Genomic DNA, 24,907 nt, shown 5'->3' with positions numbered 1-24,907 from the left:
GCCACAGTAGCAATAGAGGCCTGGGAGCCCCTCTGAAACCAAGGCAAGGCCCTGTCACCTGAGGAGGCTAACCTGGGGACACAGGCCTCCTTCTCCAGGGCCACACGCTCAAGGGTGGGTGCTCAGACAGAAGCTGAGGCCTCTACTCTCAACACTGAGCACTTTCCATTTGTGCTGCTACACACAGCCACTGTCCCTGAGGCCACCCTCGCACCAGGCGGGAGCTGGGGGTTCCAACATCAGCCACCATCTCCACCCCAGTGACACCACAAGCAAGGTCCTCCTCACAGCTCTTCCTGCCCATTCCTGCCAGTAGGCTCCATGCAAGGCTGTATTACCCAGCAGACACGACCTAACAGTTTTGGACCTGGGGACAGGGGGTGTCAAATCTCACTGCTTTCTCTCCCAACGACTCTGTGTTCTTTAGACAATGTGGCCTGTTACCCAGCAACCCCAAAGCACCATAACAAAAAGAGGAGGGGCTTCTAGAAAGTTGTGGAAAAACAGAGCCAGACCAGAGCCCAGGGCCTTGTTCCTGTCACATCATGCTCCCAGGACCATAAAACCTGGCTTCATATCTGTGCCATGAAAGAACCACGCAGGTGGCTCACACTAGCACACAACAGAGATAGTTAGACTTGGTGACCAGAGCTACTCACATTCTAAGTGGCCCATTCTGCAACTGTCAGTCCCATGTCACACCAATACAGAAGCAGGTCCATGCTCTCCAAGCAGACCACCACCATCGGTCCAATCTGCTGAACACCCACCATGAGCCAGGTCCATTCGCTTTATTACATTCAGTCCTCCCACCATTCGACTTGCTAGCTATCAAACCTTCCACTCATTAGGGCAGGAACTCAGGAACAGAGCTAGCCCATGGCTGCCCCAAAGGGCTAAGAGTCAACCTTGGCCTTTCCAGCTTCCAGAGCAGCCTCTTTCTACTGCACTGTCCCATTCTTGGGGCACAGATCAGTACCCAGCACTGGGCCTGGCACATAGAAGGAGCTCAGTAATGACCTACCACTCTGCTCTCTCCACTGCAGAGACACAAGGCTGGGATTAGGGCCTCCCAGGCCACAGCATGCACAGAAGTAGGAACAACCACAGCAAAGCCAAGCTGATGACCTAAAATCTCATCATCATGCACAGGAGTGAGCCTAGTGGTCTTCTGAGGATGTGGGAGCCAACTGGCAACTAGTGGCCCCAAACCTCTCAAGTTAGGCTTGTTGCTTCCACATTGCCTACCCCAGGTCTTCTGCAAATATATGAACACCTGCTTGGGGAGCATCACAGATCTTTCTGGAGAAAAGAGAAACTATTAACTCAGCACACATGCATACGTTGTCTACACCCCAGCAGCAGTGGACTGGCCTGGGCTGCATATTTCATATTCCAGCTCATGTGCCTGGCTCTACCTCAGCCACCAAGTCTAGCACCACCCCAGTGGGCCTCCACTGCCAGCCTGGATTCCAAACCACTGCTCACAGCAGACAACCCTCACTAACTCCCATGCCCCAAATTTCTGCCCCTAGACCCTTGGCTCCACAGTTTGGCTATGGATGGTTTTGGGCCTGATAGCCGCCAAAGACAATGACTGGCTTCTGAATACACCTGACAGTTGAGAGGAAAAGATCTTAACTATCTCTTGTTTCAGATGCTTTGTTAAGACAACCTGCTAGAGTCACCAAACCTCAGGCCCTGCAGAACTGCTTCCAGGGTGTTATAATCTAATACAGTACCACGTCCTTTATTAAAAGGACAAATGAAGCTCATGTGTGAATAACATCTCTATGTCTTATATAAAGATGTTATTGGAAAGATCCAATAGTCCTGAAAGAATGCCCCAGAATTAATTACTCTGTGTCTATTTTTAGGCATATCTTATATCTGTGCCTCTTTACAGCCTTTTTAAAAGCCCTTCCACACCAATCCCCCCTCCCTGTCTCGATAATAATTCCATGAGAAACAGAAAGGATATTATTATTCCCATTTTACAGATGATGAAACTACAGTGCAGAGAATTTGGGTGTCTAGTTCAAGGTCACCCACTAGAAAGCATCAGACACAGGTCACCCACATAGGGTCCAGAGTTCTGTCCGTTGAACAGCTCTGCCTCTGACCTAAATGATCTGTCTCCGGATCCTAAAGGGACATGTGTAATGGACACCAGGACATCTCTCCTGCCTTCCAATCCAGGACTCGATCTGAGCAATGTGCTCCTCACAGATGCTTCATGATGTCTTCCCTCTCTGCTCCAGTGGGAGGCTCAGTTGTGATCTATCCAAACGTGTTATATTGTACAATGTGTTTAGTGCCACTCATGCAAAACACACTTGCTGAACACTGACAGTGTGCCAGGGGCCATATGAGGTACCCAGTGCAGAGACTTGTGATCGCTCCAAATGTCCCCAAGCACCTGCAGGCACAGTCGTGGGTGCTGGGACCCAGCAGGTGCTGAACAGATGCCATGCGTGTCCTCAAGGTCCAGCCCTCCTCACAGCCAGGTGAGGCACAGAACAAAAACCAGCAGTGACAAAACAGAGCTTTATGGACCTCACTAGGGAAAACAGCCCAGCCTGAGGGTCATGGGGCCACCCCTGAGCTCTCAGCAACCCTCAAGTCCTTCCACACGTGGGTTAACTTAGGAAACCCATTTGGTGACACCCAGACACAAATCACGACTTCTTCATTGGCCTCAAACACAAAATCCTTTGCTGAAATAAGAACCAAGTTCTATATGACTACATAACATTTTACATTATATGCATAATAATAAAATAACAGTAAAATAGTGGGTGCCTACTGATGTGAGCCCCTGGGCTCCCTGCCACATAAGCACTAGAAAGAAAACTCCATAGTCCTTATAAAATATGTGCTATAGAATTTCCTCAATCAGGGAGCACAGAGAAGGCATGCTTGAGCTAGTATGCAAAGGATGAAGAAAAGTGGAAAAGCATTCCAGACAGCAAGAGCAGCTTGTGCAAAGGCCCTGTGCAAGGAGGACCAAGAGACAGAAAGGACCATGAGCCTGGGCCCAGAAGAAGGTCAGAGAGCTCCACTCAGCAGGGACTCTGGGAGTGGACAAATCAGACCCCAGAGGGCCTTCAAGGCCTCAGGAAAATGTTTTGGTCCCATTTCTAGAATAACAGTACATTCCTGCAGGAGCCTCAAGTAAGGAGACCACCTGAGCAGGTGACCAGGCCACTGGTGCTATACCTGGGGGTCAAACGACAATGAGGGACAGCCCCTGTGTCTGCCCAGGGCCCAGCACAGCATCACTTTTCATGCCACATGGGAAGGAGACCTGGCCACCTCCCCATGCACCTTTGAGAACACAGTCATTTCAGGCTCACCTCTGCACTCCTCACAATGAGATCAGGCCTGGGCCGAGCAGGTGCTCAGCACAGATAGCCCAGAGGTATAAAGGTGGCTCCACCACTGCCCTTGAGATGATCTGAGTCTAACAGATACAAACACCAACACCTGAGTAAACACAACAGGAAGTGACAGGTTCTGCAAGAGACAAGCTCCCGAGCTGCAGGGGGATCGAGAGAGGCTCTGTATGAGCCAGTTGTGTAGACAGACACACTCAAAGTGAATAGAGCACAGAGCTGGCAGTGTGTGGCTGAGTGGGTGGACAGGGAAATGGGAGAGGGTGGGGCTGAATTCGAGGGAGAGGCAAGGCCTTGGGTGGAATTCACAAGGGAAATAGATACCAGCTCCAGATAAAACTTGCATTTGCTTTTAGGAGAGGAAGATAGCATGAAGAAGCTGGTTCACTCCATGCTGCTGCTACAGACAGCAAAGTGAGACCCTCTGGACTCAAATCCAAGCTTGCTGCTCGGGTGGTTATAATGTTAAGTAAGTCACTTAACCTTTCTCAGCCTGATCTGTAAAATGTGGACAATATTAGTGGTGACCTCATCAGATTGCAGTGAGAATTAAATGACTGAATGATGCAAAGCACTTGACATGGAGTTCTCCAAGGGCTTGCCAATATGTCTCAAATTTCTAGAACCCTAGAAGGAGCCCAGGAGGGCCTGGTGGGCCTTAGGGGACACTAGAGTGACAGGCACATAAATTCTGCTTTCCACCAAAGTCAAGGCACTCTTTGAGCAGGGCCGAGTGGGGCCCTAGCTGTGGGCTCGGGTCATAGCCCCAGAGGAGCATCTGGGTCCTTGTCTACTAGAGTTAAATCTATGAAACAATTCTGGGCATTTTCAGAAAGGCTTCAATGAATGGGTAGTTCTAGAAACAAAGTGATTTGGATAATACAGTGATGATTATTATAAGTGTGGCTGTTGGTTTCAAAATCAGTTCCTCTGAGCAAAGTCAAGTGGATCATGAGCAGAGTGTGAAAATATCATTTTCTCTGTGCTGCCCTCTTGACCTTGCTCCACGAGAGCAGCAATAATGCATCACTCCACAAAGTCCTTCTTTGGCTGGATTTTATCAGAACACTGACTAATGATGCCCTTGCCAAATGGCAGGGGAAGGGGTCTGCTTCAGCCAGTACCCGTGGAATGTGGACACTGATGAAGACAAATGAGTCCACTTGCTCAATACTTTGGACCTACTACTAATTTTCTAGATGACAATTGCACTTCATCCTTCCAGCAACATAAACCAGAGAACAAAAAGACCAGAAAAGTACAAAATTGGCAAAAGAATTCTCCAATCAGTCCAAAAAGGTATGCCAATGTTAATGCCTTTCACTGAGGGAAGAATTTTCAGATTCAAACTCCAGCTTATAACTAATCTACTCTTACTTTGAACACAATTCTAACAAAGTTTGTTATCATGTTTGGGGTCCAGAACTATTAAGTCACCATCAAGGAAACAGATGGTTACTTTCAGGCTGAGCTTGCCCAGTTCTTGAGTCAGCACTGACCATGTAAAGAAAGAGTGAACCTTCTAGCCCAGGAGCAGAGTCTGAAAGAAGTCTTGCTCTTCAAGAGTTCCAGGGTACCTCTTTACTCACTGTGCCCAAAGCTGCCCCTGGACCACCTGAATCACCGAGGCAGATGGTTTGCCTTCACTTCTACAATGTCTACTAGGACCAGAGCCCAGTCTTGCCTCAGTTAGCTCTCAATTACCATCTCCCTGGACGTAGGAGTAGGACACCAGAACCTGCTTCCTACTTCTTCTATTACAGCACTGATCCAGTATACTGACTTCCTAAAACCAAAGTACTCCCCAGCCACTGGAAGGTATTTCTTTTTCTAGTTTTGCTGTGCCCGGGAGGATACATCCTCCTGTACATTTGTCAGGAAAAAGTAGAATGGCATCAGCTTTGTACATAATCTCTATCAGAATATCCAACAAGCATCCTTTCCTCTTTTCATACCTGCAAAAGCATCAAATCATAAGAACCCCAAAGAAGGAATGAAGAGGAGGTAGGAAGTTCACCGCATACAAAGCACTTCCTCCATTTGTTAAAACTATGCCCATTAACCCTCTTAGATCTGGAGAGCTGGAGTCCAGGCTTTTAGATCTGTTTGTTCAATAAATATTTATCATGCTTCTGCTCTGTGCCTGGTCCTGAGTGATGCCAGGAAGAGCACAGAGCTAGACATGCCCTGCACCTGCCTCTTGGTGCTAACAATGAAGCAGAGATCCTCCATCCAAGCTGCAATTCACAGAGATCAACAAAAACTTCCTACAGTCTCAGCAACTAACCTAGCACAAGAACCCAGACCTCGGGCTCTCTCTGGGGCTCCCATCCCCATGTTTCCAACTCAGAACACCTGTTCATCCCTACACAGCCAGGTGCAGAGGGGAGGCATTTCAACAGCCTCTGATGTGTTGTTATATAACCACAGAGAAGAAGAAAATAAAGTAGCAGATGCAAGGCAGCTGCTCATTGGGCAAACTATGCCATTTAATTTTCTCACCTTTCTAGAACCAAAGTAAATAACCAAAAAAGTAAGAAAAAAGAACTTCCCCAACAACATGGGAAATGAGCAAGGAGTTGCCTGGTGGAGAAAAGGCCTTCCCAGCACCCTATGCTGGCCCCTATCATGACTGGATTATACCACGGGCAACTGCACCTGTCTGTCCTGACCACCTGTTAGACAGTGAGCTCAAGGACAGGGTCTGCATCTCAGCTATCTCTGTATTCCAGAGTCTTGCACAGGGCTTGGTAGAAGGTTCTCTAGATCAGTGTCTTGTGCCAGGGCACTGAGGCAGAAACAGGCTCTGTCTGTGGGCTCCAGCCAGATGCGTCAGTCATCTCCTTTGAAGAGAGAACTGATGGGAGATGCAGTCATCTAACACCACATTCCGCTCAGGACACCATATCCCAGCACAGGTCCCAGAGCTGGACTCTTTGGGTCCATCATGGGATGCCCCTCACTGGTAGTCTTTCTCCATAGCTTACCATTGTCCTGCCCAAGACTTCCTAAGAGCTGTCCCTCAGTCTGAAATTCTTCCTACCCAACTCTCCTCCATCCATCTCACTCCTTACATAGGTATCAAGAATAGCATCAGAGCCAGGGCATTCCCTATCTCTGCCTTTGTTTTTCACAGGTAGAGCCCCCAAGATCTCTGATACCTGTAGATCTATCTCAGTATCTGAAGGACCCCAAATGACAAGCGCTCATGACATCCGTATTCTCCTCTACATTTCCCAGCCTCCTTTGAAGCCAGTGACTACATTTGGTTAATGAAGTAAGAGCAGAAATAATATTGTCACTTCTGTGTAAAGATGATGAAAAACGTGGTATGACTTCCCCATAGAGTACTCTCTGGCCATACTTTCTTGAAGTCAAAAGATGCATGAGTCTCAATACAAAAGCAGCCCAGATTCTTATGTTATGTCTTGGAGGACAGTCACCCAGGAGGACCTTTGACATTCACAGGACATTGTGTGAGACCAACATAAATTTTACCGAGTTAAGCAACAGAGATTTCAGGATTTGTATGTTAATAAAGCATACCAAGCCTATCCTAACTGAAAACATATCCTATTTGCCTATTGTTTAGCATCTCTATTTGCACTGCTATCTCAAACTTGCAGCTACAAATTTTATTTGCTGAAATCTCAGATCTCTATATGCAGAAGTTGATACTTCTCTATTCTCATAAGGTAGCCTGCTAAACACTAGCACAATACCAAGTACTAAACAGGCCCTTGGTAGCCCACTCATCACTTCCTCTTATCCTCTTTGAAAATGAATTTGAGGACAAGGAAGATATGCCCATGGGTGCCTTCTAGGTTTAGGAATTGGTGGGGGACTAGCATGGCCAAGGCACTGCCCTCATTTTGCAAAGCTCAGGGGTCAGTGTCAGTGGAAATGTGGAAGGCAGCAATGACTTAGCAGCCAGCCTCTTCCTCATATATGGCATCACCTAAGCTCTGGGATGAGGAAGGCTTAGGGCTCTGGGGAAGTGATCCAGGCAAACCATCTCATGAGATGCTAATTCTGAAAGCAGTTCCTTTACATTTCAGTCCCACAACTATCTCCTCATGGCCACTGCATGCCTGGCCCTGTTCAGCCCTGGGGATCAGACTGGTCCTGACTTCACAAAGCTACAGCCCAAACAGGAGAAGAACCAATGTGGCTATGACATAGGGCAGAGCAAGAACCATGCAGGACCCACACATCAATGAAGACCTCGGTGTTCATATCCTCTTTTGCCAATACTCCTTAGCAATGCAGCATTAGAAAACTGTACCTTACAGTTCCCTTGTGTTTGAAGCTTCCACATCTACTGTTTCCTCCTAACAGCCCTGTGAGGGCAACATAATTATCCTCACATTGTACAACAATGACAGCAATAGTAACCAAAAAAAGCAGCAAATATTTGCTGACACTCACTGCATGCCAAGCATCAGTTTGATTGTACTACCTGTATCCTCTCACTGGTTCCTTATGTATCTGATAAAGCCATGAGTACATGAGCCCCATTTTAAAGATGAAGAAATGAAGCCAGGCATGATGGTGCATGCCTGTAATCCCAGCACTCTGGGAGGCTGACGCAAAAGGGTCACAAGTTTGAGCCCAGTGAGGACATCTTAGTGAGACCCTTTCTCAAAATAAAAAAATTTTAAAAGCGGGGCTGGGGATAGAGCTCAATGCAAAATAAGAAAAAGAAAAAAATGAGGCACAATGACTTGCCCAAGGTCACCAAGCAGGCAGGTGAGATCTAAATGGGGATACAAACCCTGGTTTCCTGGCCCTGAAGCAAAAGTTCATTCAGCAATGAGAGAGTGAGGATGTGCTAGAACCTGGGGAGATGTTGGGGACATACACCCCTCTCCGCTGTCCCCTCTCTGCTGCCCTTCTTGCCCTGTTGGGTCTTGGTGCTGTCTATCCCACATACACACATACACACCTCATGCTGCCTCTCCATCTCCAGCATCTCTTCTGTCAGCTGCATAGAGCTTCCTGGCTTTGGTCTCCAGGATCATTCTGTCTACAGTTCAGCTTCTAACTTCCTACCACCCTGGATCAAATCATACTCTTGCTCCAAATCTTCCCATGGATCTTCTCAACCCAACCTGCTTGACACAGCATTCAAGACCATCCATAGCCAGTGCCAGGCCTCCTTTACCTCCAAGACACATCAACTCAGTGCTTCCCAAATATCCCCTATGCTTTGTGGCTTCCTTCCTTTGATCTAGGGACCCTTCCAGGAACCACTCTACTTCCCAAGGCCTGTGCACTCTGGATCAATATTATATTCAATCTTCTAGGATCATTTTGACTTCCCTTCCTCCAGGAGCCTCTCCTGACCCAGATATAGTCCCCTTTTCTAAATGCCCCTGGCACCTGGCATCTCATTCTTCAATTTAGCATTTTCTAAATGCCTGCCTTGTGAATAACTGAGATCAGCCCCAAGTGGCATCTACATCCCTCTAACAGTTTCTGATTTCCTTGTAGACATCACCTCTTCTCCACTCTGCATTCATGTGGTTGGGCAGGATTGACCTCACCTCCCCCTGCCTTAGGACAGGCTGGCTGATGTCCCAGGCCTGGCCCACCATTGCCATGTGATTGGCCTGGAGACGAACACATGACCCAGTCCAGGCCAATAAGACCCAAGTCTGGAACTGCAGCTGAAACATTTGGGAAAGAAACACTCTTCTTACTGGAGTTTCTAAACCGGGAGTGTGCAGACTTGCAGCTGTGAGAGGCCATCTGTGCCACCACATGGGGACAGCCTGCCCCAGAGTGAAGCCAACGGGAAAACAGAGCCAAGATACAGAGAAGAACAATTTTTAAAGATCTCATTTGAGCCTCTGGATTCAGCCATGCCTGAATACATCATACTCCAGATTTGCTCAGTGATATAAACCAGTAAAATTTAGGTTTTGGCAATGAGACCTAAGCATTACGCTTACTAAGGACCAAGTACCATGCTGGGCAGGGCAGCTACAGCTACGAAGAAGATAGGAGCCTGATCCTAAAAGAGCTCATGATCTATCTTTTTATTTTTAATAACAAACAGCTGCTTTGAGATGTAATTCACATACTATAATATTCACCCTTTTCGACTGCACAGTTCCTTGGTTGTTAGTATGCTCAAAGAATTATGCAACCATCTCCGCTCTTGTTTCCTATCCTGCATCACAAATGATGAGTACGTTCTTGCCTTGATTCACTGGCTCCTCTCTCAAACCAGGGTTGTGGTTAAGCACTGGGTAAACACTTGCAGAGTTGAGCCCCAATCCTTCAGCTGTCCGGATCCTTTCTAAAGCACAAGGAGTAAGAGAAGAGATATCTGGCAAAGATGCTCAAGTAAAAGACATGCTCACGAATCACTAGGTTCTCTCTGAGTTTTCCAAGCTGGGTCATGATGGTCTGCCTAAGAGCTGTACACCTGGACTCTGCTCTTTTGGCTTGTAGAGCTTTTCTTTATTTACTACAGAATATTTTAAAATACCAACAAAGTGAGAAAACATATAAATCCAATAATAATGAAGTGATTAAATACTTGGACCCCTATAAGATATAATAGTATATAGCCAATAGAAATCATCTTCAGAGAAAGGGTTTGAAGATGAGGGGGAAATACTCATGAAATGATGTTAACTGAATTAAACATGATGTTCAAAGTACCTAATATAATAAACACTGGCAACTGGAAGGAAATAAGGCTAATTATTAGATGGAATTATTTTTGTATAGGTGGCTGAGGGGCAATTATTTTCTTTATATTTCACTGTAATTTTCAATTTTTCTAAAATGAACAATAATCAAATCAGAACCATCAATGTTATTTTTTAGATTCATTTCTTGGTTACTATTTTATGTTATTAATGTGGCTACCAAAGAATGAGAAAATTCACATGGAAAACACATTTGAATCTCCCATAAAACTTCTAAAACAGATATTGTCCTTCACATTCTTTTAATCAAACACATTAGTAATGTGATCCATCAACTTTATCTTTTTACCTGCACTGCTTGAAAGCTCAGCAAAAATTTAATACTCAAAATGTAATAAGCAGTTTAGCTTTGGTACTGTAACTTCCATGCTTCTATATATTTTCTGATGTTTCCTTTTATCTATGTTTTCAGTGTCTTGCTTGTGGTTTGTATGTTTCTTTGGTTAGTTTTGTTTTGTTGTTGTTGTTGTTGTTTAAGTGGGGATTGATTTCAGGACCTTTGCACTGAACTACATTTCCCAGGCCACTCTTTTGAGACAGGCTCTCACTAAGCCACTAAGGAACAGGCATGAACCACCACACTGGGCTTTGCATGTGTTTTCATATACATGAAACCTCCTTGGAATACACTGACAAGTGTTTCCTGAAACCATCTGATGTCACTCCAGAGACACCGAGGTTCTGACAGAAAGGTGTCCCATTTTACCAACACATGGCATTGAACAGGGCTTTGAAAGTTATCATTTTTCCCATTCCAGTAGGGCATCTACAAGATACATGTTGTATTGGAGATGTGAAGGGTACAGAAACCAGTCTGGCCTTGTGCGAGCAAACAAAGCTGTTTATTCACTCAAGCACAAACAGGCAGGCTGACTCCAAGCAGGGAATCAGCATAGGGCTTTGGGAGAGCATAGACTTAAGGCAAGTGGTAGGGAAGTGGTTCTCAGGCGATGGTGGTAGTTGCCAGGCGTTGGTTCGAGGGCTGCTATCTTGGGGAGGTCTGGAGGCAGAGATAAGTGGTCTGTGCTCCTTGAGCTGAGCGTTGGTACAGATATTTCTTGGAATCCAAGGGCTGGGATGTGATGTTCTGTGATGCTCTTTTCTACCAGCAGCCTCCAGTAAAGGCTTTTCATGAAGGCATGAAGGCTGTAGATGTGCAGGGGTGGGTCATGGTGCTTTGAAACAGTCCTCTTCTGCTGGCCCTGACACATGTATGTGTCTCCTTTACTAAGACACCTGTCCCCAGGCACCAGATTAATCCATTCTTTGCTAAATCTTCATCTTCTTGCAGGCTATGTGGACTAAGGTCCAGCCCGGATGCCTTAGTCACTGGCCAGGGACTGACAGCAAATGTCACCAAAGCCAGCCAGGATCTGTTCACCACATCTATCTTGCATTCAAATCTTCTGACAATAAGTGACACAGCGGGGGCAAGTAATTAGGCAGTACACACACCGCACAAACACAGGCCATCTGAATAAACCAGGCCCACACGCTCTCCACAAACACCCTTCAGATCACCTGGGATTTTACTGCAAATTACCAGATGGATCCTTCCTTCACTCTGGCTCAAAGAAAAAAAAATACCTCTGCTGTAAAGACGAGGTCACTTGGAAAAAAAATAGGTAATTGTATCATCTCAGCACTCTCCCAAATGTGATACCTCACAGCAGTGGATAATATATTTGATTGTCAGCCAAAATTATTCTTGCTGGGGATAACTTCACTGACTCTCCAGGAGACTTCAAAAGTAAGCAAGAGAAGGAAGCACTCTTAATATTTTAATTGTGACCATGTTATCACACTTAAAGCCACCTTGTCTTACTTGTAAATCCACACCCAATGAAAATGAAGGAAGGGAGGCAGAATCATTTATCCAGTGCTTACAACGTGCCAGACAACACCCGTGGCTGAGCTGGGAAGCTCAAGGCATCTTCCTGTAAAAGCCTCACATCACCACACTGCAGAGTAGACATAATACCCCCACTGTTTTAGATGTGGACATCTAGGCTTAGAGAGATTAGATACGTAGCTCAAGGTCACAGGGGAGACCAGTTTCTGAGTGTTGAAACCCAGTCCGACCTACACCAAAGCCGTGCATGCGGCCCTCTGAAATAGCTACAGACCTTCCCTGTTGGCATGAGGCTGAAATAATCCTCTGTCCTCCTTCCCACTGTTTCCAAAATATGCCTGCTGAAGAGCCTCTGACTGCCTCATCTTCTTGACTTGGGTCCCTCTCACTCAGAAAGTCATCACAGACACACTTGAAAAATAAAATGTGAAAGCTCCCACCCACACCCTGAAACCAACATGCACCCCTTCACTGCCACAAACAGGCCAAGAGCAAATCTCTTCCAAGGAATCTTCTTAAAGGGAAGAAAGTGATGGCGAAACATGGTGCAGCTAGTAATACTTGGTGATGATGCAAGCAGGGCTGCCCTATGTACACATTTCTGTCTCCAAAAAACTGGCCCTTGTTCCTCTCCTCTCTCTCTCTCTCTCTCTCTCCTTCCAGAAGAGAGTATGTAAGGAAGCAACAAGGAAACAGTGCCAAGAAGAGGTGCCTCCGTGTAATTGCACGGCTCTCTCCATTTATGTGTACAGGACAAGTACCCCGGAGAACCTGAAATGGTCAGGCCAAGATGAGGGCAACAAGAATGTCATTTGAAAATAATTTCACACCCGGTTAGCCCTGTACAGCCACTCAGCTAGCATCCTCCTAAGGCAGAGGACGCCTTTCTGCCTGCATCAGCCTGCACGAAACACGGTCAACTGGCACCGGTTCCTTCACCTTTTATTTACAACTCAAAGCAGGCTGGTTCATCAGTGATGGGGAGGTAGGGAATAAGATACAATCTGGATTCTGCTCTTTCACCGGGGACATAAAAAGGGTCAGGCAGAGAAGGAAGCAAAGCCCAGGTTGCATCGCCAGAGTAGTAACGCAATCCTCCTCCCCAAAGGAGTCTGCACCCCGGCTCCAGCAGACGCACCCAGTGAGCCCCGGGAAGCGAGGTCAAGCCTAGCGCCTCGGCGGTGGTTGGCGCGATGGGAAGAGGCGCCAACCAAGCCCACCGCACAGAAAATCACTGCCCCCTTCAGGCCGTATCTCAGACGCTGGGGCTGAAACTAGGAGCTTCCTGAGTCCAGAAAAACTCGCAAACCCCTCCGCGAGCGGCCCGAGATCGCTTCTCCAGGCCTCTGTGTGTTCTAGCGCCCGGGCTGGTGGTGATTTGCTCTGGGGCTTCAGGCTAAACCCAAGCCAAGGATGCTTGAGGGGTCTTGGGATGAAAATCTCTGAGGAAAAGGCCAGGAGGGGGAGCCCGCTGCTGCTCTCCAAGTCCGTGCTAGGGCTTCTAGGACGCTTCAAGTCTGCACCTGGAGAAAACTGCGCTCACAGCCGCCCGGCCAACAGCCGGACACCACCGCGTGCCCCGAGTGGGACTTGCCTCTTTGAGCAACTAACCCGAGGAGGTTTTCCTACCAAAACCGCTCGGGCGGCAGGCAGCGTCGGGCACATCCAGGCACCGGCGCTGCAGATCCCGCGGCCCCGTACCTGCAGACTCCTGACACACGCCCTGCCAGCCCTGCCTGCTGTGTCCTCGTGCCCGTCGGGTCCCGGAGTCCCCTGGACCTTTAAGTGCGCCTCTCCTGGTGGACTATGAGCAGGCCTGCGGCCCCTACATCCCTGGCTGGCCCAGTTTGCAGTCAATGCGCCTGTTCCTAGCACCAGGACCCTACAACCACTATCAGCGGCACCTGGGCAGGGGCAACCACTGCAGGCCTTTGGGGATCCAGCCTCCACGTCTCCATTCTTTCTCGGGTCAAAGGAGACCCTAGTTTTCTATTTCCCCCCACAACTCGCGCACTCACATACATACATACAATCCCAAAGGAGGAGGATGCTCAGCAAATCTGGGTACCAGCTGTGCCAACTGAGCCCAGCGGGACTTGGGGGTGCTTGCCAAGCCCCAGTCCACAGCGCCCTCAGCAGGCGGGGGCGGGTCAATCGCAGTTCCAGCCAAGGGCTGGTGCTTGCCTCCGTCCAACACTCCCCGCTTCTTGCGGGCCCCCAGATCCCCGACGGCACCAGCGGCCGGACTCTCACCTCGGTGTCGTAGAGCCGAAGGTCGAGGAAGTAGGGGCGCAGGAGTGACTCGTTGCGGATCTGCTCAATGGCCAGCTCCACGGCGGGGAGCACGCCGCGCCCGATGCTGCCCTTGGCCACCTCCTTGGTGAGCGGCATGAGGCCCATGATGGAGAGCGGTGGGCTGCTGGGCGGCGGCCGGGGGGCGCCCCGCGCCCAGCCCCAGGCCCCGGGCGCCAGAGGCAGCAGCAGCGGCAACAGCAGGAGCAGCAGCAGGCGCGCGGGAGACGGCGACGGCGGCGGCGGTGGCGGCGGCCCGGGCTGCCCGGAGCTCCGCGGGGAAGCCATGCCGCGCCGCGGGCTGCGGGCGCCGGCTCACTCGGCCCTCATGGCCTGGACCGGCCCGCCGCCCGGCGCCACGCTCTCCCCGCGGCGCCCGCGCAATGGCGCCGGCCCGTGCCCCAGCTCCGGCTCCAGCTCGGGCTCCTGCTCGCTCAGAACGGCCGCGGCGGCGGCGCCCGTGACGGATCAATCACGCCGGGAAGGGGTGGGAGCGAGCGGAGTCCAGGAGGCGGGGAGTGAACGAGCAAACGCGGAGAGGGGGGTTGGCGTCTCTGCGCGCACTCTCTCCTGCGCGGCCGCCCCGCACCGGGCCGCCTCCGTCCGCCCCCGTGCGCGCGCTCGGAGCCGCTCTCTCCAGCCTCGGGCTGCTAGGCGGCCGCCCCAGGAGCCCGGCCGGGGAAGAGCAGGCGGCAGGAAACGCGGGAGGCGAAGGCGAGGCTGCTCCGCGGTGGCTCGGGCCGCCTCCAGAGACGAGGACGGGCCGTGCTCCCGGGGGGCTGGGGGAAGGCGCTGGCGCTGGCGCTGGCGCTGCGGCGGCCGCAAGGAGGGCTGTCTCCCTGCACACACACACACACACACGCGCCCCCGACCCTCCGCCGCACGGGCTGCTGCTGCCCGCCGACCGCCGGGAACCTGCGCGCACGGGGACACCGATCCAGGGAAGCAAGACCGCGCGCCGCCACACGCAACGGCTGCCGCCGTTTCTCCGAGCGCTTCCTGTAGCACCTGCACGGTGATTTGGGGTTGCTTCTCCGAGGTCTGGGCGGGCGAGTCTGGACGAGCCGATGTTCCGAGAAGACGTCCTATGGGGCACCTGCAGCCTGCGATCTCTTCTGCTTCAGCGCCCGGAGGCCCTGGTCCAGCCGGGAAGGTTGCGGAAGATACCCGCCGGAGCTCGCAAGCCCCTTGGTTCTAGGCTGTCCGAACCTTAGGTCCTTGGCTAAGGACACCTTTCTTCTCCCCGCCCCCCGCAGCTACCCCTCTGCCTACCTCAGGCGAGAGCTGGGATCCAAACCGTGCTTGCGCTACTGCCCCCTCCAGGCATTTGACCTCACCGTGTCCCCACTCCCAAAGGGCCCCGCCCTAGAATTTTCCAGAGGGGGGAGCTCTGTCCTAAGGCCAGAGGGGAGCTGCGTGCCCCTGGACTTCGCTCCCTCTCCGCCAGGCCTCATGGCCGCACAGGCTAACCTTAGGCAAAGTAGTCCAGGGCCAGAAGTGCCTGAGTGAAGCGACGTGAAGACCTTGGGCTCCCCTGTGCCTCTTCATGAAGAATGGAAATCGCGTTCCTTAAACTATAAAATATCAGGGGCTGATTAATGTGAGGGACACAGTAGGGCGTCAAGTCACAAAATACCCTTGAGCCTGAACCAAGCATGGTAAGCTATGTCCTACGTATTGGGTTAACCTTTACTGAGCACTTACTACCTGCCTTACAACGTGATCCTCACAACAGCCGTATAAACTACTGTATGCTAAGTTTATCATCCGCGCTTCCCAGGCGAATATTCAGAGGGTGTCTGGAGCTTGCTAAAGAGATTGGAACGCAAAGCCGGCCGAGGCCCTCTGCACCCCACAGTGGCTGCTGGATGTGGGAAAGCGACTCTCTTCTGAAGCAGGTGCACTGTCCTGACTCCCAGTTGCTCTGCAGCTCGGCTCCCTCAGGCATTCGGTGAGGGAGTTACACCAGATGATGTCCACAGACCTGCTCTTCTGAAGCGAGTCGGGGCAGCCCCGAATCAAGACCAGATTATTGGGAAGCCTGAAGACCAGGGTGGAGGGTGAGCAGAGCTACTGGACAGAACCTTGGGCAGCGCCAGGAAAGCCTGCCAAACTGGCTCTGCCCAGACTCCTCTTTCTAGGCTTCTATAGAGGCCACCACTCCATCTCCTCTTAATGTATCTTCTTCCCAAAGCTGGAGGGTGAGCATGAGCCTAGCCCGCTGAGCATCTCTATGCTCCCACAATGGTCCCAAGGACAGAGTAACTCCCAGACACTCGCTCAGCTGGCGTCTCACTTGACATCTTAGATACCCACTAGTTACAGGCTTCTTCCTCGTGCCCTTCCTCCACTCCTCCACTCAGGTTTTTGAAGAGCATTTTCACTTTTTTTCCTTAGTTATTTGTGTTTTCCTTGAGAGCTGTGCCAGTACAGAGTATCCACACCTACATCTAGGAATACTTTAAAAGCTGGGATAACTTTGCCTGACATTTACTAAGAAGGTCAAAGGCCCTGCCTGATCACCTGCCTTACAACCCTTGTGTCTTTGCTTATGGGGTGACCTGGCCTCAGGACACACAGACCAGGAACACCAGCCTCTCCATCAGCCTGGCTCCAGGCCATGCTCTGATCGCATGCCCCACTTCAGTGCCTGGGCATCCCTCTACTTCTGAGCTCTTGCCCTAGCCTTGTGTTCTGGTTTGGATAACTGGGTCCCTGGCATGCTTCTTCTTCTGAGTTTGTGTCTTTGTCACCAGCTTAGAATCCATGTCCCTCTAGAGCTGGAGTCCAGTCTCTTTCATTTTAATAACCATTCACCGATGTTGGGAAGGGTCTACTCCATGCTGAGTCTTCGCTGCTGTGAATGCAGGAGTGAACAAACCAGACCCAAATTGCTGCTCTTGTACAATTGACATTCCAGTGGAGAAAAGGGGGCAATAAATAGGAATAAGATTATGAAAAGTGGCATGGACACTATGACAGGAAAGAGGTCGGGACTGTAAGGTAGGGCTCCAGTCTAAAATAGGAAGGTCAGAAAAGGACACACTGAGGCAACTTCTCAGCAAAGACCTGAGAGAGGAAGTAAGAGAGACAGGCAAATAGTGTTCCATGAGGCGGAAATCAAGTCTCCAGGACAGGAATGTGCCTGGCATGTTCAAGGAACAATCAGAGGTGTGGCTAGAGCAGAATGAACAACACTGTAAGTAGTAACACCAAAGGGCAGGAGAGATTGTGCAGGACCTAGGTGCTCTCTGGCTGTTCACAAGGAAATAGGGACCCATGGTCCCTACTTAAACAAAGTAATGCCATGCTGAGAAGCATTTGAACAGCTGAATGGAAATCTGTCAGTAGGGAGAAGGACAGAAGCAGGCATACTGATAAGGAGGCTGTTGCAACAAGCCTGGTTTTGGTGGCAAGAACCAGGGTATAAGCAGAGGGAGGGGTGAGAAGTAGCTAGAGTTATAATTGTTCTTCTTACTATTAATGGAAATACAGAACATTGGTCACATCTCAGGATTGTGGAAACACTTGATTGAGCTCATCGACCTTACAAGAGAGGTAGTAGAGACTTGGAAAGCAATGTGCTCAGGGTGGTACCTCCAGAATGTGATAAACATCTGTGTCCACCAGGTCTGGATGGCTTAAACACTCATCTTCTCCCATTACCCTACCCTCTTAGCAATCCTTTCTCCCATGCCCTCCCCTATGTAGAGAAGACTGGCTCTAGACTCCAGCTCAGAGGTCAGAGTGCCCACTCGCTTTGTGGAGATACGGGAGCCATGGTCCATCTGCTGTCTGCCAGCAGGGCATGCATCCCCTCGAACAGGATTATGATGACCAGAAGTTAGCCAATGCCCCTCTATTTGCTCTCTGTCTGTATTTGGGCTGACCACCCTCTTTCTTCTGAGTTGGAGGTGCTCAGATCTGTCCCCTGCACCTGCCTGCCCCCCAGGAACTGGGTCTAGTTTCCTACACCGTTCCCAGTGAGATCCATTACCATGCCTGCCTCCATTCCGACCCAACAGCACCAAGGCCTTCTTTTTTATCTTTTTCTTTAAAAGAAAACCTTTGAGCCACTTTTGCAAACATCTCCCCTGTATTTCTTGTTCATGTTTACATTGAAATGTTTCTTTCAATCAAGTAGCTCAGCTGTTTTTAAGTGCATTGTTTTACATCTCTTCTTTCTGTTAGTAGATAAGTTATGAATGATGGCTCTCAAAAAGATTAACTGAATGAATCTAAGTAGCTTTTTCCTTTTTTCTGAGGCATGTTTTTTAAATGGAAAAGTTGGGTTTCAGACATCAAATGTGGTCTGGTGACATGTTCGTGCAATAATAATAGCTACCATTTATTAAACACCCACCTACTCTGTGCCAGATACCTTGCTATGCATCATCTTTAGTCTTCATGACTGCCTGAAAATGGGTGTTAGGATCTGTTTTGCAAACTAAGAGACTGAGGTCTAGGTTCATTACATGGTGTGTCTAATGATACTCTACAGAGGCAGAAATCATGTCTAACACACTCTAACTCAAGCTCCTGTGCTTGCCTCTACTCTACTTGCTGTCCTCGAGCATGCCTTTATCTGACTTCAATGGGAAGTCCTAAAGAGGTATAAACACTGCTGAAGATCAACACCAACAAGAAGAGAGGTGAGTCGGCAAGGGTCCTCCTTGAATAAAAGATGGGTCTGGTCTCCTTCTGGGTGCTCCCAGAACCCACTCCCATGAAAAACAAACACATTCCCAAAGTAACAGCATTGATCCACTCAAGAGGGCAGATCCTTCCTGGCCTGATCATCTCCCCATAGGCCCCATCTCCCAACACTGAGGATGAAGTTTCCAACATATGCTTTGGGGAGGATACATTTAAACCATAGCAACTGGCCAGGAAGCTTAACTCATAATCAGATAGTCACCAGAAGGACACAGATTGATGAATGGGCTCAACACCCCTCTCACTTAGAAATTTCAAAAACAATAAAAGCTTTGACAAAGGAGATTGTGAATGAACAAATGACAGGATGCACATTTTTGCAACAGTCTTAGATGGGAAAGGGCCAATAAAGTCTCTGATTTAGTCACCTGTCCCACACACAGGTCCCTCCTTGACCTTATGGCCAGTCTTGGGTTCAAACTCTATGCAGTGGTGCCACTTTGGGTAAGTCACTCTATCTCCTGAGCCTCAGTTTCCCCATCTGTAAAATTAGGGTGATATTCATTCTTCTTTCCTAGAGTTATTGTGGTGATTAAATAGTAATAGCAGCTAATTTCTGTTGAGCACTGACATGCGCCAACCACTAGTTTAAGCACTTTACATGTAATTAATTCTTTTACTAAGTAAGATAATGAATATAAAGTAATTAACACAGTCCTAAGCATTTATTAGGCATGTGATAAACAGTAATAATGTCTCAGAGCATGGCAAGATCAGTGCCTGCTTCCTTAGGCTCCACCTAAGCTTTTACATTGGATCCTAATCTGCAGCAGGATTTCATGATGCCCCAGCTTGCTAATCCATGGCAGTCCTTCACCAGAAACAGCTTACAGGCATCTCCTTACACCTACTTTCAGCCAGGCTTTTCTTCCTCAGCAGAAATGTCCTCAGATCTCTCAACCTTCCTTGATCACTAGTCTGCCCAGTGCTTTCTTCAAAGATGATGCTAGAACTGACCACAAAGCCCTCCCTGTGGACAAAGAAGAAGGTAGAACAGCAGGGCCATCCCTGTGTGCTCAGGCCTCTGTCCTTGCTGTTCAGAGTTACCCACATTTTGCTAACAGTTTCACTCATCACCCCCTTGATTCCTGGGGAGCTTGTGGTTCTCCAAGAGCCTAGACAAGTTTTCTATGGGTTTATTGCTCCTGTTTCAAGTGAACAGCAAGCCAGATCTCTCTGATCCTATTTGTCAGCAGTTTAATTTGGGGACCCATGAACAGGATTGGAACTTTCAGTCTGTGACCGTGTCCTAATGTCCCAGCCCAGTGATGGCATCCTTCCTGACAGGTATGTTTTCTCTTGTACTCTCATCTCTTTTGACTCATACCACAGTATTAGGCAAATTGATTGTCTTTCTTATCCAAAAACAGTGGCCAAAGTGTCAAATAAGAAAATACTGAAGTCAAAACTCTGTGTCTGCCCACACCTGGGGACATCTGCCCCCTTGGGCCCAGGCATTAAATATACTAAAAAAACGCAAGCGCAAAGACCCGAGTTCGATCCCCCATACCAAAAAAAAAAATCTACTAAAAAATACCCCCAGTTTCCACAATCTGCAGGCTGTTTCTCTATCTCACACCGCAGAATATTTTGATACCTTGCTATGGCCCGAATCATGCTACCTCCTCGTTTCTCTAAACTGCCATCCAAATAGCTCCATGAACAAAGGGGAATGTAGCTGGCAGACACTTCCACTTGCAGGGAGCATACCTCTCCTTCCTGTCATCAACACTGTTTGTATAATCACTTCATCCTTCTTTTATACTGCCAAACTGACCCTTTCAAAGCTTAGCTCCCCAGCTCAAAACATTCTATGGCTCCCTATTACCAAGGGCACAAACTTTCAAGCCTGATATTATAGCCTGATATTTTTAATGTTGTTTCAGTGTATCCAGATTTAGCAACTGGCTCTTTCTCCCCACACCTTCTAGATTCTAACTACTTAGAACATATTAGCTAGTCTGTAAACATGTTTGTTCTTTTCAGCCTTCATACATTGTTCAGACTATTCCTTCAACCTGAAATGTCCTTGCCATTCTTTCTACCACTGGCAAAAATCCTTCAAGACCCAGATGAAGTGTCACCTCTCCTTGAGACACCTCCAAGGCTTGGTTCATGCTGAGAGATAACACATCACTTCTTTAAAAGATAATATAATTACCACATTTCACCATTCTGAGGTACATATTCTTATTTGTCTCTGGGATTGGAATGCACTTTGCCCTTGGTGGGACCTTGGAGTTGGAAATCAGTCTTCCTCTTTCTTTCCTTTTTCTTTCTTTCTTTCTTTCTTTCTTTCTTTCTTTCTTTCTTTCTTGGTGTTGCATAAACCAATGGTGTTTTAAAATCAACGAAATACAGAATTCTGCTTTTTCCTCAGTATATTCTAGAATATTTTTTGGCATCATATGGAATTGTATAGTTAGCTGTGTACAACTCTGGGTCCCTCTCCACGTGTGAGACCATGGGTGTATACAAAGCAAGCAGTGCATGTTTGTTAAATGAAGAAGTGTCTGTTCTACCTGGGCAGCTTCTGCGTGTGTTTCTTCACTGAGGAGGGTGAGGGAGGGAAGGACACTGCATGGTTCATCACGAAGTTCTTCATCACGGTGAGGAGATGGTCTGTCCCTTCTGAAATGCTGAGGGCCAGGTGGCTGGGAGGGAGGTCTGGAACCAGCCACAGAGGGATCTTCCTGCTGGTTGTCTGTTGTGTGTGTGGGGGGGGTTGGTTACACGGGCTTAATTTAGTGCTGAATCCTTGATCAGAAAGAGAAGTTTCAATTCTAACATCATTCCTATTGGGTGAATATGATATGCTTTCCAAGGATGTGGTTTACAGCCTGGTGCTCGAGAGCATACTGTGATAGGCTGCTGCAGCATCCTGTGGCGCCAATTTGGTCCAAGCCTCTCTACTTGAGTAATTACAGTGAGTCTTTCAATTTGCTTTCTCCTAATGAAATCCGTTATTCTTCCTGCCCCCCTCGCTGTATAACATATTAAAGAACAAAGGACACAGATAGGCCGGCATCTGATTTTAGTGATGCCGTAGATTCTCTTTGACCTTAAGACTCTAGCCACTTCAGTTTCATAGGAATTTTAGTAAAATCCAGCATATCTGAATGTCTTCGTCTGTTTAGGCTGCTATAACAAAATAACTTAGGCTGGGTCATTTGTAAGCAGAAATTCGTGGTCACAGTTCAGGAGGCTGGGAGGTTCAAGATGAAGGCTCCAGCAGATTCAGGATCCGCTGAAGGTCTATTCTTTACAAATGTTGTCTTCTGTGTCCTCACATGGCAAAGGAAGCAGAAGGCATCCTCAGGCCCCTTTTATAAGGGTGCAATATCCATTCCTAAAGGCAGAGCCCTTATGACCTAATCACTCCCTGTCCTTAACAGCACCACGTGGGAATTTGGTTTCAAGGTGAATTTTAGATTAACACAATCATTCACTCCATAGCAATGTCCTGTTGTTTTTACACGTTTCTGAAATTTGGAATTACAACAAACATGGTCAGATATTTTGGGATGATGTACTTAGGGTGATAGATAAGTGATGTTCTCATTTCCTTGCCCAAGACCCCTGAATTCATGTGGACCAGGGCTGTGTATCAAGAACAGCTTGGAAGGTTTGTTTATGAATTCATTTGAGATCCTGAACTGTGTGACAATTTTGCAGGGTTTTCTCCTACTTCAGATTGGTTTTCTCTTTTTTGCTTTCTTTTCTTTCTTTCTTTCTTTCTTTCTTTCTTTCTTTCTTTCTTTCTTTCTTTCTTTCTTTTGGTAGCAGGGATCAAACTCTGGTCCTTGCTCTTCCAAGCCATGCAGCAGAACCACTGAGCTAAATCCCTGGCCTCAGATCAGTTTTCACTGTACGTACCAAGCATAACATTCTGTTGGGTGGTTTTCCTAGCAGTTGCAAAGGCATGGGGATTGCAAGGCCAACAAGCATGGCAAAGTTCAATTGCGTGGCCATCTGGACTTCCTTTGGAGGATTTCTTAGATTGATATCTTTATTTTGTCAAAATCTAGGAAAGCACTTAATTCTTTCATATGATACTCATTATCTTTTAGCAAATTAGATTCCTCTGGGAATTTTCTAATAATAAAATAATAAATAATAAAATAAATTTTCTAAATTTCTTCTCCAAAAGACAAATACCATCACTTGCAATTTGGAAACAAGAAGGCAAAAGTTTCTGCCTGTCAGGAGCAGCTGACTTACAGGATGGTGATGAGGTATAATATCATTGGAGGAGTAGAAACATTTATTTTTCACTCCGTACCTTTCTATACTACTTGAACTGCTTTTGTTTTTATCATCAATATGTATTGCTTTTATTTTTTAAAATTTCTTATATCACTTTGCTGTTTGTTATTGCTTTTGGGGTTTTTTTCCCAGTTATGTTTTCATTTTGTGAAGTTTGTCCAGAGGATGACTCAGTTCATTAAACAACAAAGGTTGTTTAACAACAAAAATAAAAGTTAAACAACAAAAACAGAAACCAACTCGCCACTGTTGTCTATTGTTTACTATTACTTTTCCGGTCTTAATTTTCCTTTTATCTCTGCTCTGATCTTTTTTGATATTACATTTAATCTTTCATAGAAATAAAATAAAAAGACATGATGTCAATGTTGCAAACATACTAATAAAAAAACCTCACTAGTAGATGATTTCTTCTATATGAGGACATAACAGATCTACTTGATTGTTCTTAATGATACAATAGTATCCCATAATATGTAAAATAAATATGTCTATCAAGTCCCCCCAAAATGAACTTTGGAATGGGGCATTAGGGACAGCCTAGAGAACCTGAGGGAGCTACAGACTCTCTCCCCTCTTCCCCACCTCAGCTCGTATCTGTTCTATGTAACTTAGTGTATATTGTCCTTTCCATATATTATCTCATTTAATCATCATTATTAATTCTGCAAGACATTGGTATGCCAGTTTTTCAGAAGAGGAAATGAAGTCTTAAATTAAAACAGCACTGAGATTTCATCTCACTCCAGAAAGAATGGCTATTATCAAGGAGTCAACCAACAACAAATGCTGGTGGGGATGTGAAGAAAAAGGAACCCTTCTCCACCACTGGTGGGAGTGTAGACTGCTGCTACCACTGTGGAAATCAGTGTGGAGATGCCTCCAAAAACTAGGATAAAAAACAAAACAAAACTAGGATTAAAGGTCCCACTTGACCCAGCTATTCCACTTCTGGGTATCTTCACAAAAGAATTAAAAGCATTGTACCACAGCAATATGTGCATGCCCATGTTTGTAGCAGCAGTTTGTAATAGCTAAATCTTGTAAACAACCCAAATGCCCATCAACTGAGGAATGGATAAAAAAAGATGTGTTTTTTATATAATGGGGTACTACTCAGCCATAATGAAGGGTAAACTTAAGACATTTCTAGGTAAATGGATGCACCTTGAGACCATACTCTTAAGTGAAAAAAATTGAACACATATGTGTAAGTATCACATGTCTCTCTGGTGTGAGAAACTGAAAGTGTAAATAAGGACCAAAATATATAATATATAATATATAATATATAATATATAATGATCTACTGTCCCTTGGAAATCCTCAAGAAACAACCCAGAAGGGAGCTGGAGGGCCTGGAGTCCAATCTTTCTTATGTCCACATGCCTGGCATGCAGCAGGGAAGAGAGACAGGGTATAGGGAAGAGAGACAAAGGGGACCCCAAGGAAGACACATGGAAACTGCATTCTGTCCCCAGCATGTTGACACTGGGCACCAACTTTTTCATTGTAAAATGGGGTAAATTATAATCGTGAACAATTTTAGCAGCAAAAAATGTATTGAGCATTAACTGTGTGCCTGGGCCTGTGCTTAGCACTGTACAACCAGAAAGAGGCAAAGCTGGGATACTGAGCTAGGTCTGCAAGTCTCCATAGCCTTC

The 24,907-nt window shown here is 47.5% G+C and overlaps 1 protein-coding gene across 2 annotated transcripts in view; it reads right to left on the bottom strand.

Annotated features, from left to right (window-relative positions):
- The window catches only part of Gabbr2 (gamma-aminobutyric acid type B receptor subunit 2), a 367,556-nt gene extending 352,047 nt beyond the window's left edge, over window positions 1-15,509 (bottom strand). The window contains exon 1 of one of the 2 annotated variants that reach the window (XM_087183622.1): window positions 15,270-15,509. Coding sequence is in view for 1 of the 2 variants with exons in the window: in XM_004864946.4 (XP_004865003.1) it covers window positions 14,223-14,549 (327 nt within the window). In the remaining variant the exon portion in view is untranslated. Of the gene's footprint in view, window positions 1-14,222; window positions 14,565-15,269 lie in introns of those variants that run through there. The other variant, XM_004864946.4, reaches the window with a different exon arrangement.
- Window positions 15,510-24,907: the final 9,398 nt, after the last annotated feature.

The sequence above is a fragment of the Heterocephalus glaber genome, unplaced genomic scaffold, assembly GCF_053883595.1.
Source record: "Heterocephalus glaber isolate CG9 unplaced genomic scaffold, H.glaber_assembly_v1.0 deba00001481, whole genome shotgun sequence".
Lineage (NCBI taxonomy): Eukaryota > Metazoa > Chordata > Mammalia > Rodentia > Bathyergidae > Heterocephalus > Heterocephalus glaber.
The sequence above is the reverse complement of the archived record's forward strand: the minus strand, read 5'-3'. Positions and strand labels throughout refer to the sequence as shown.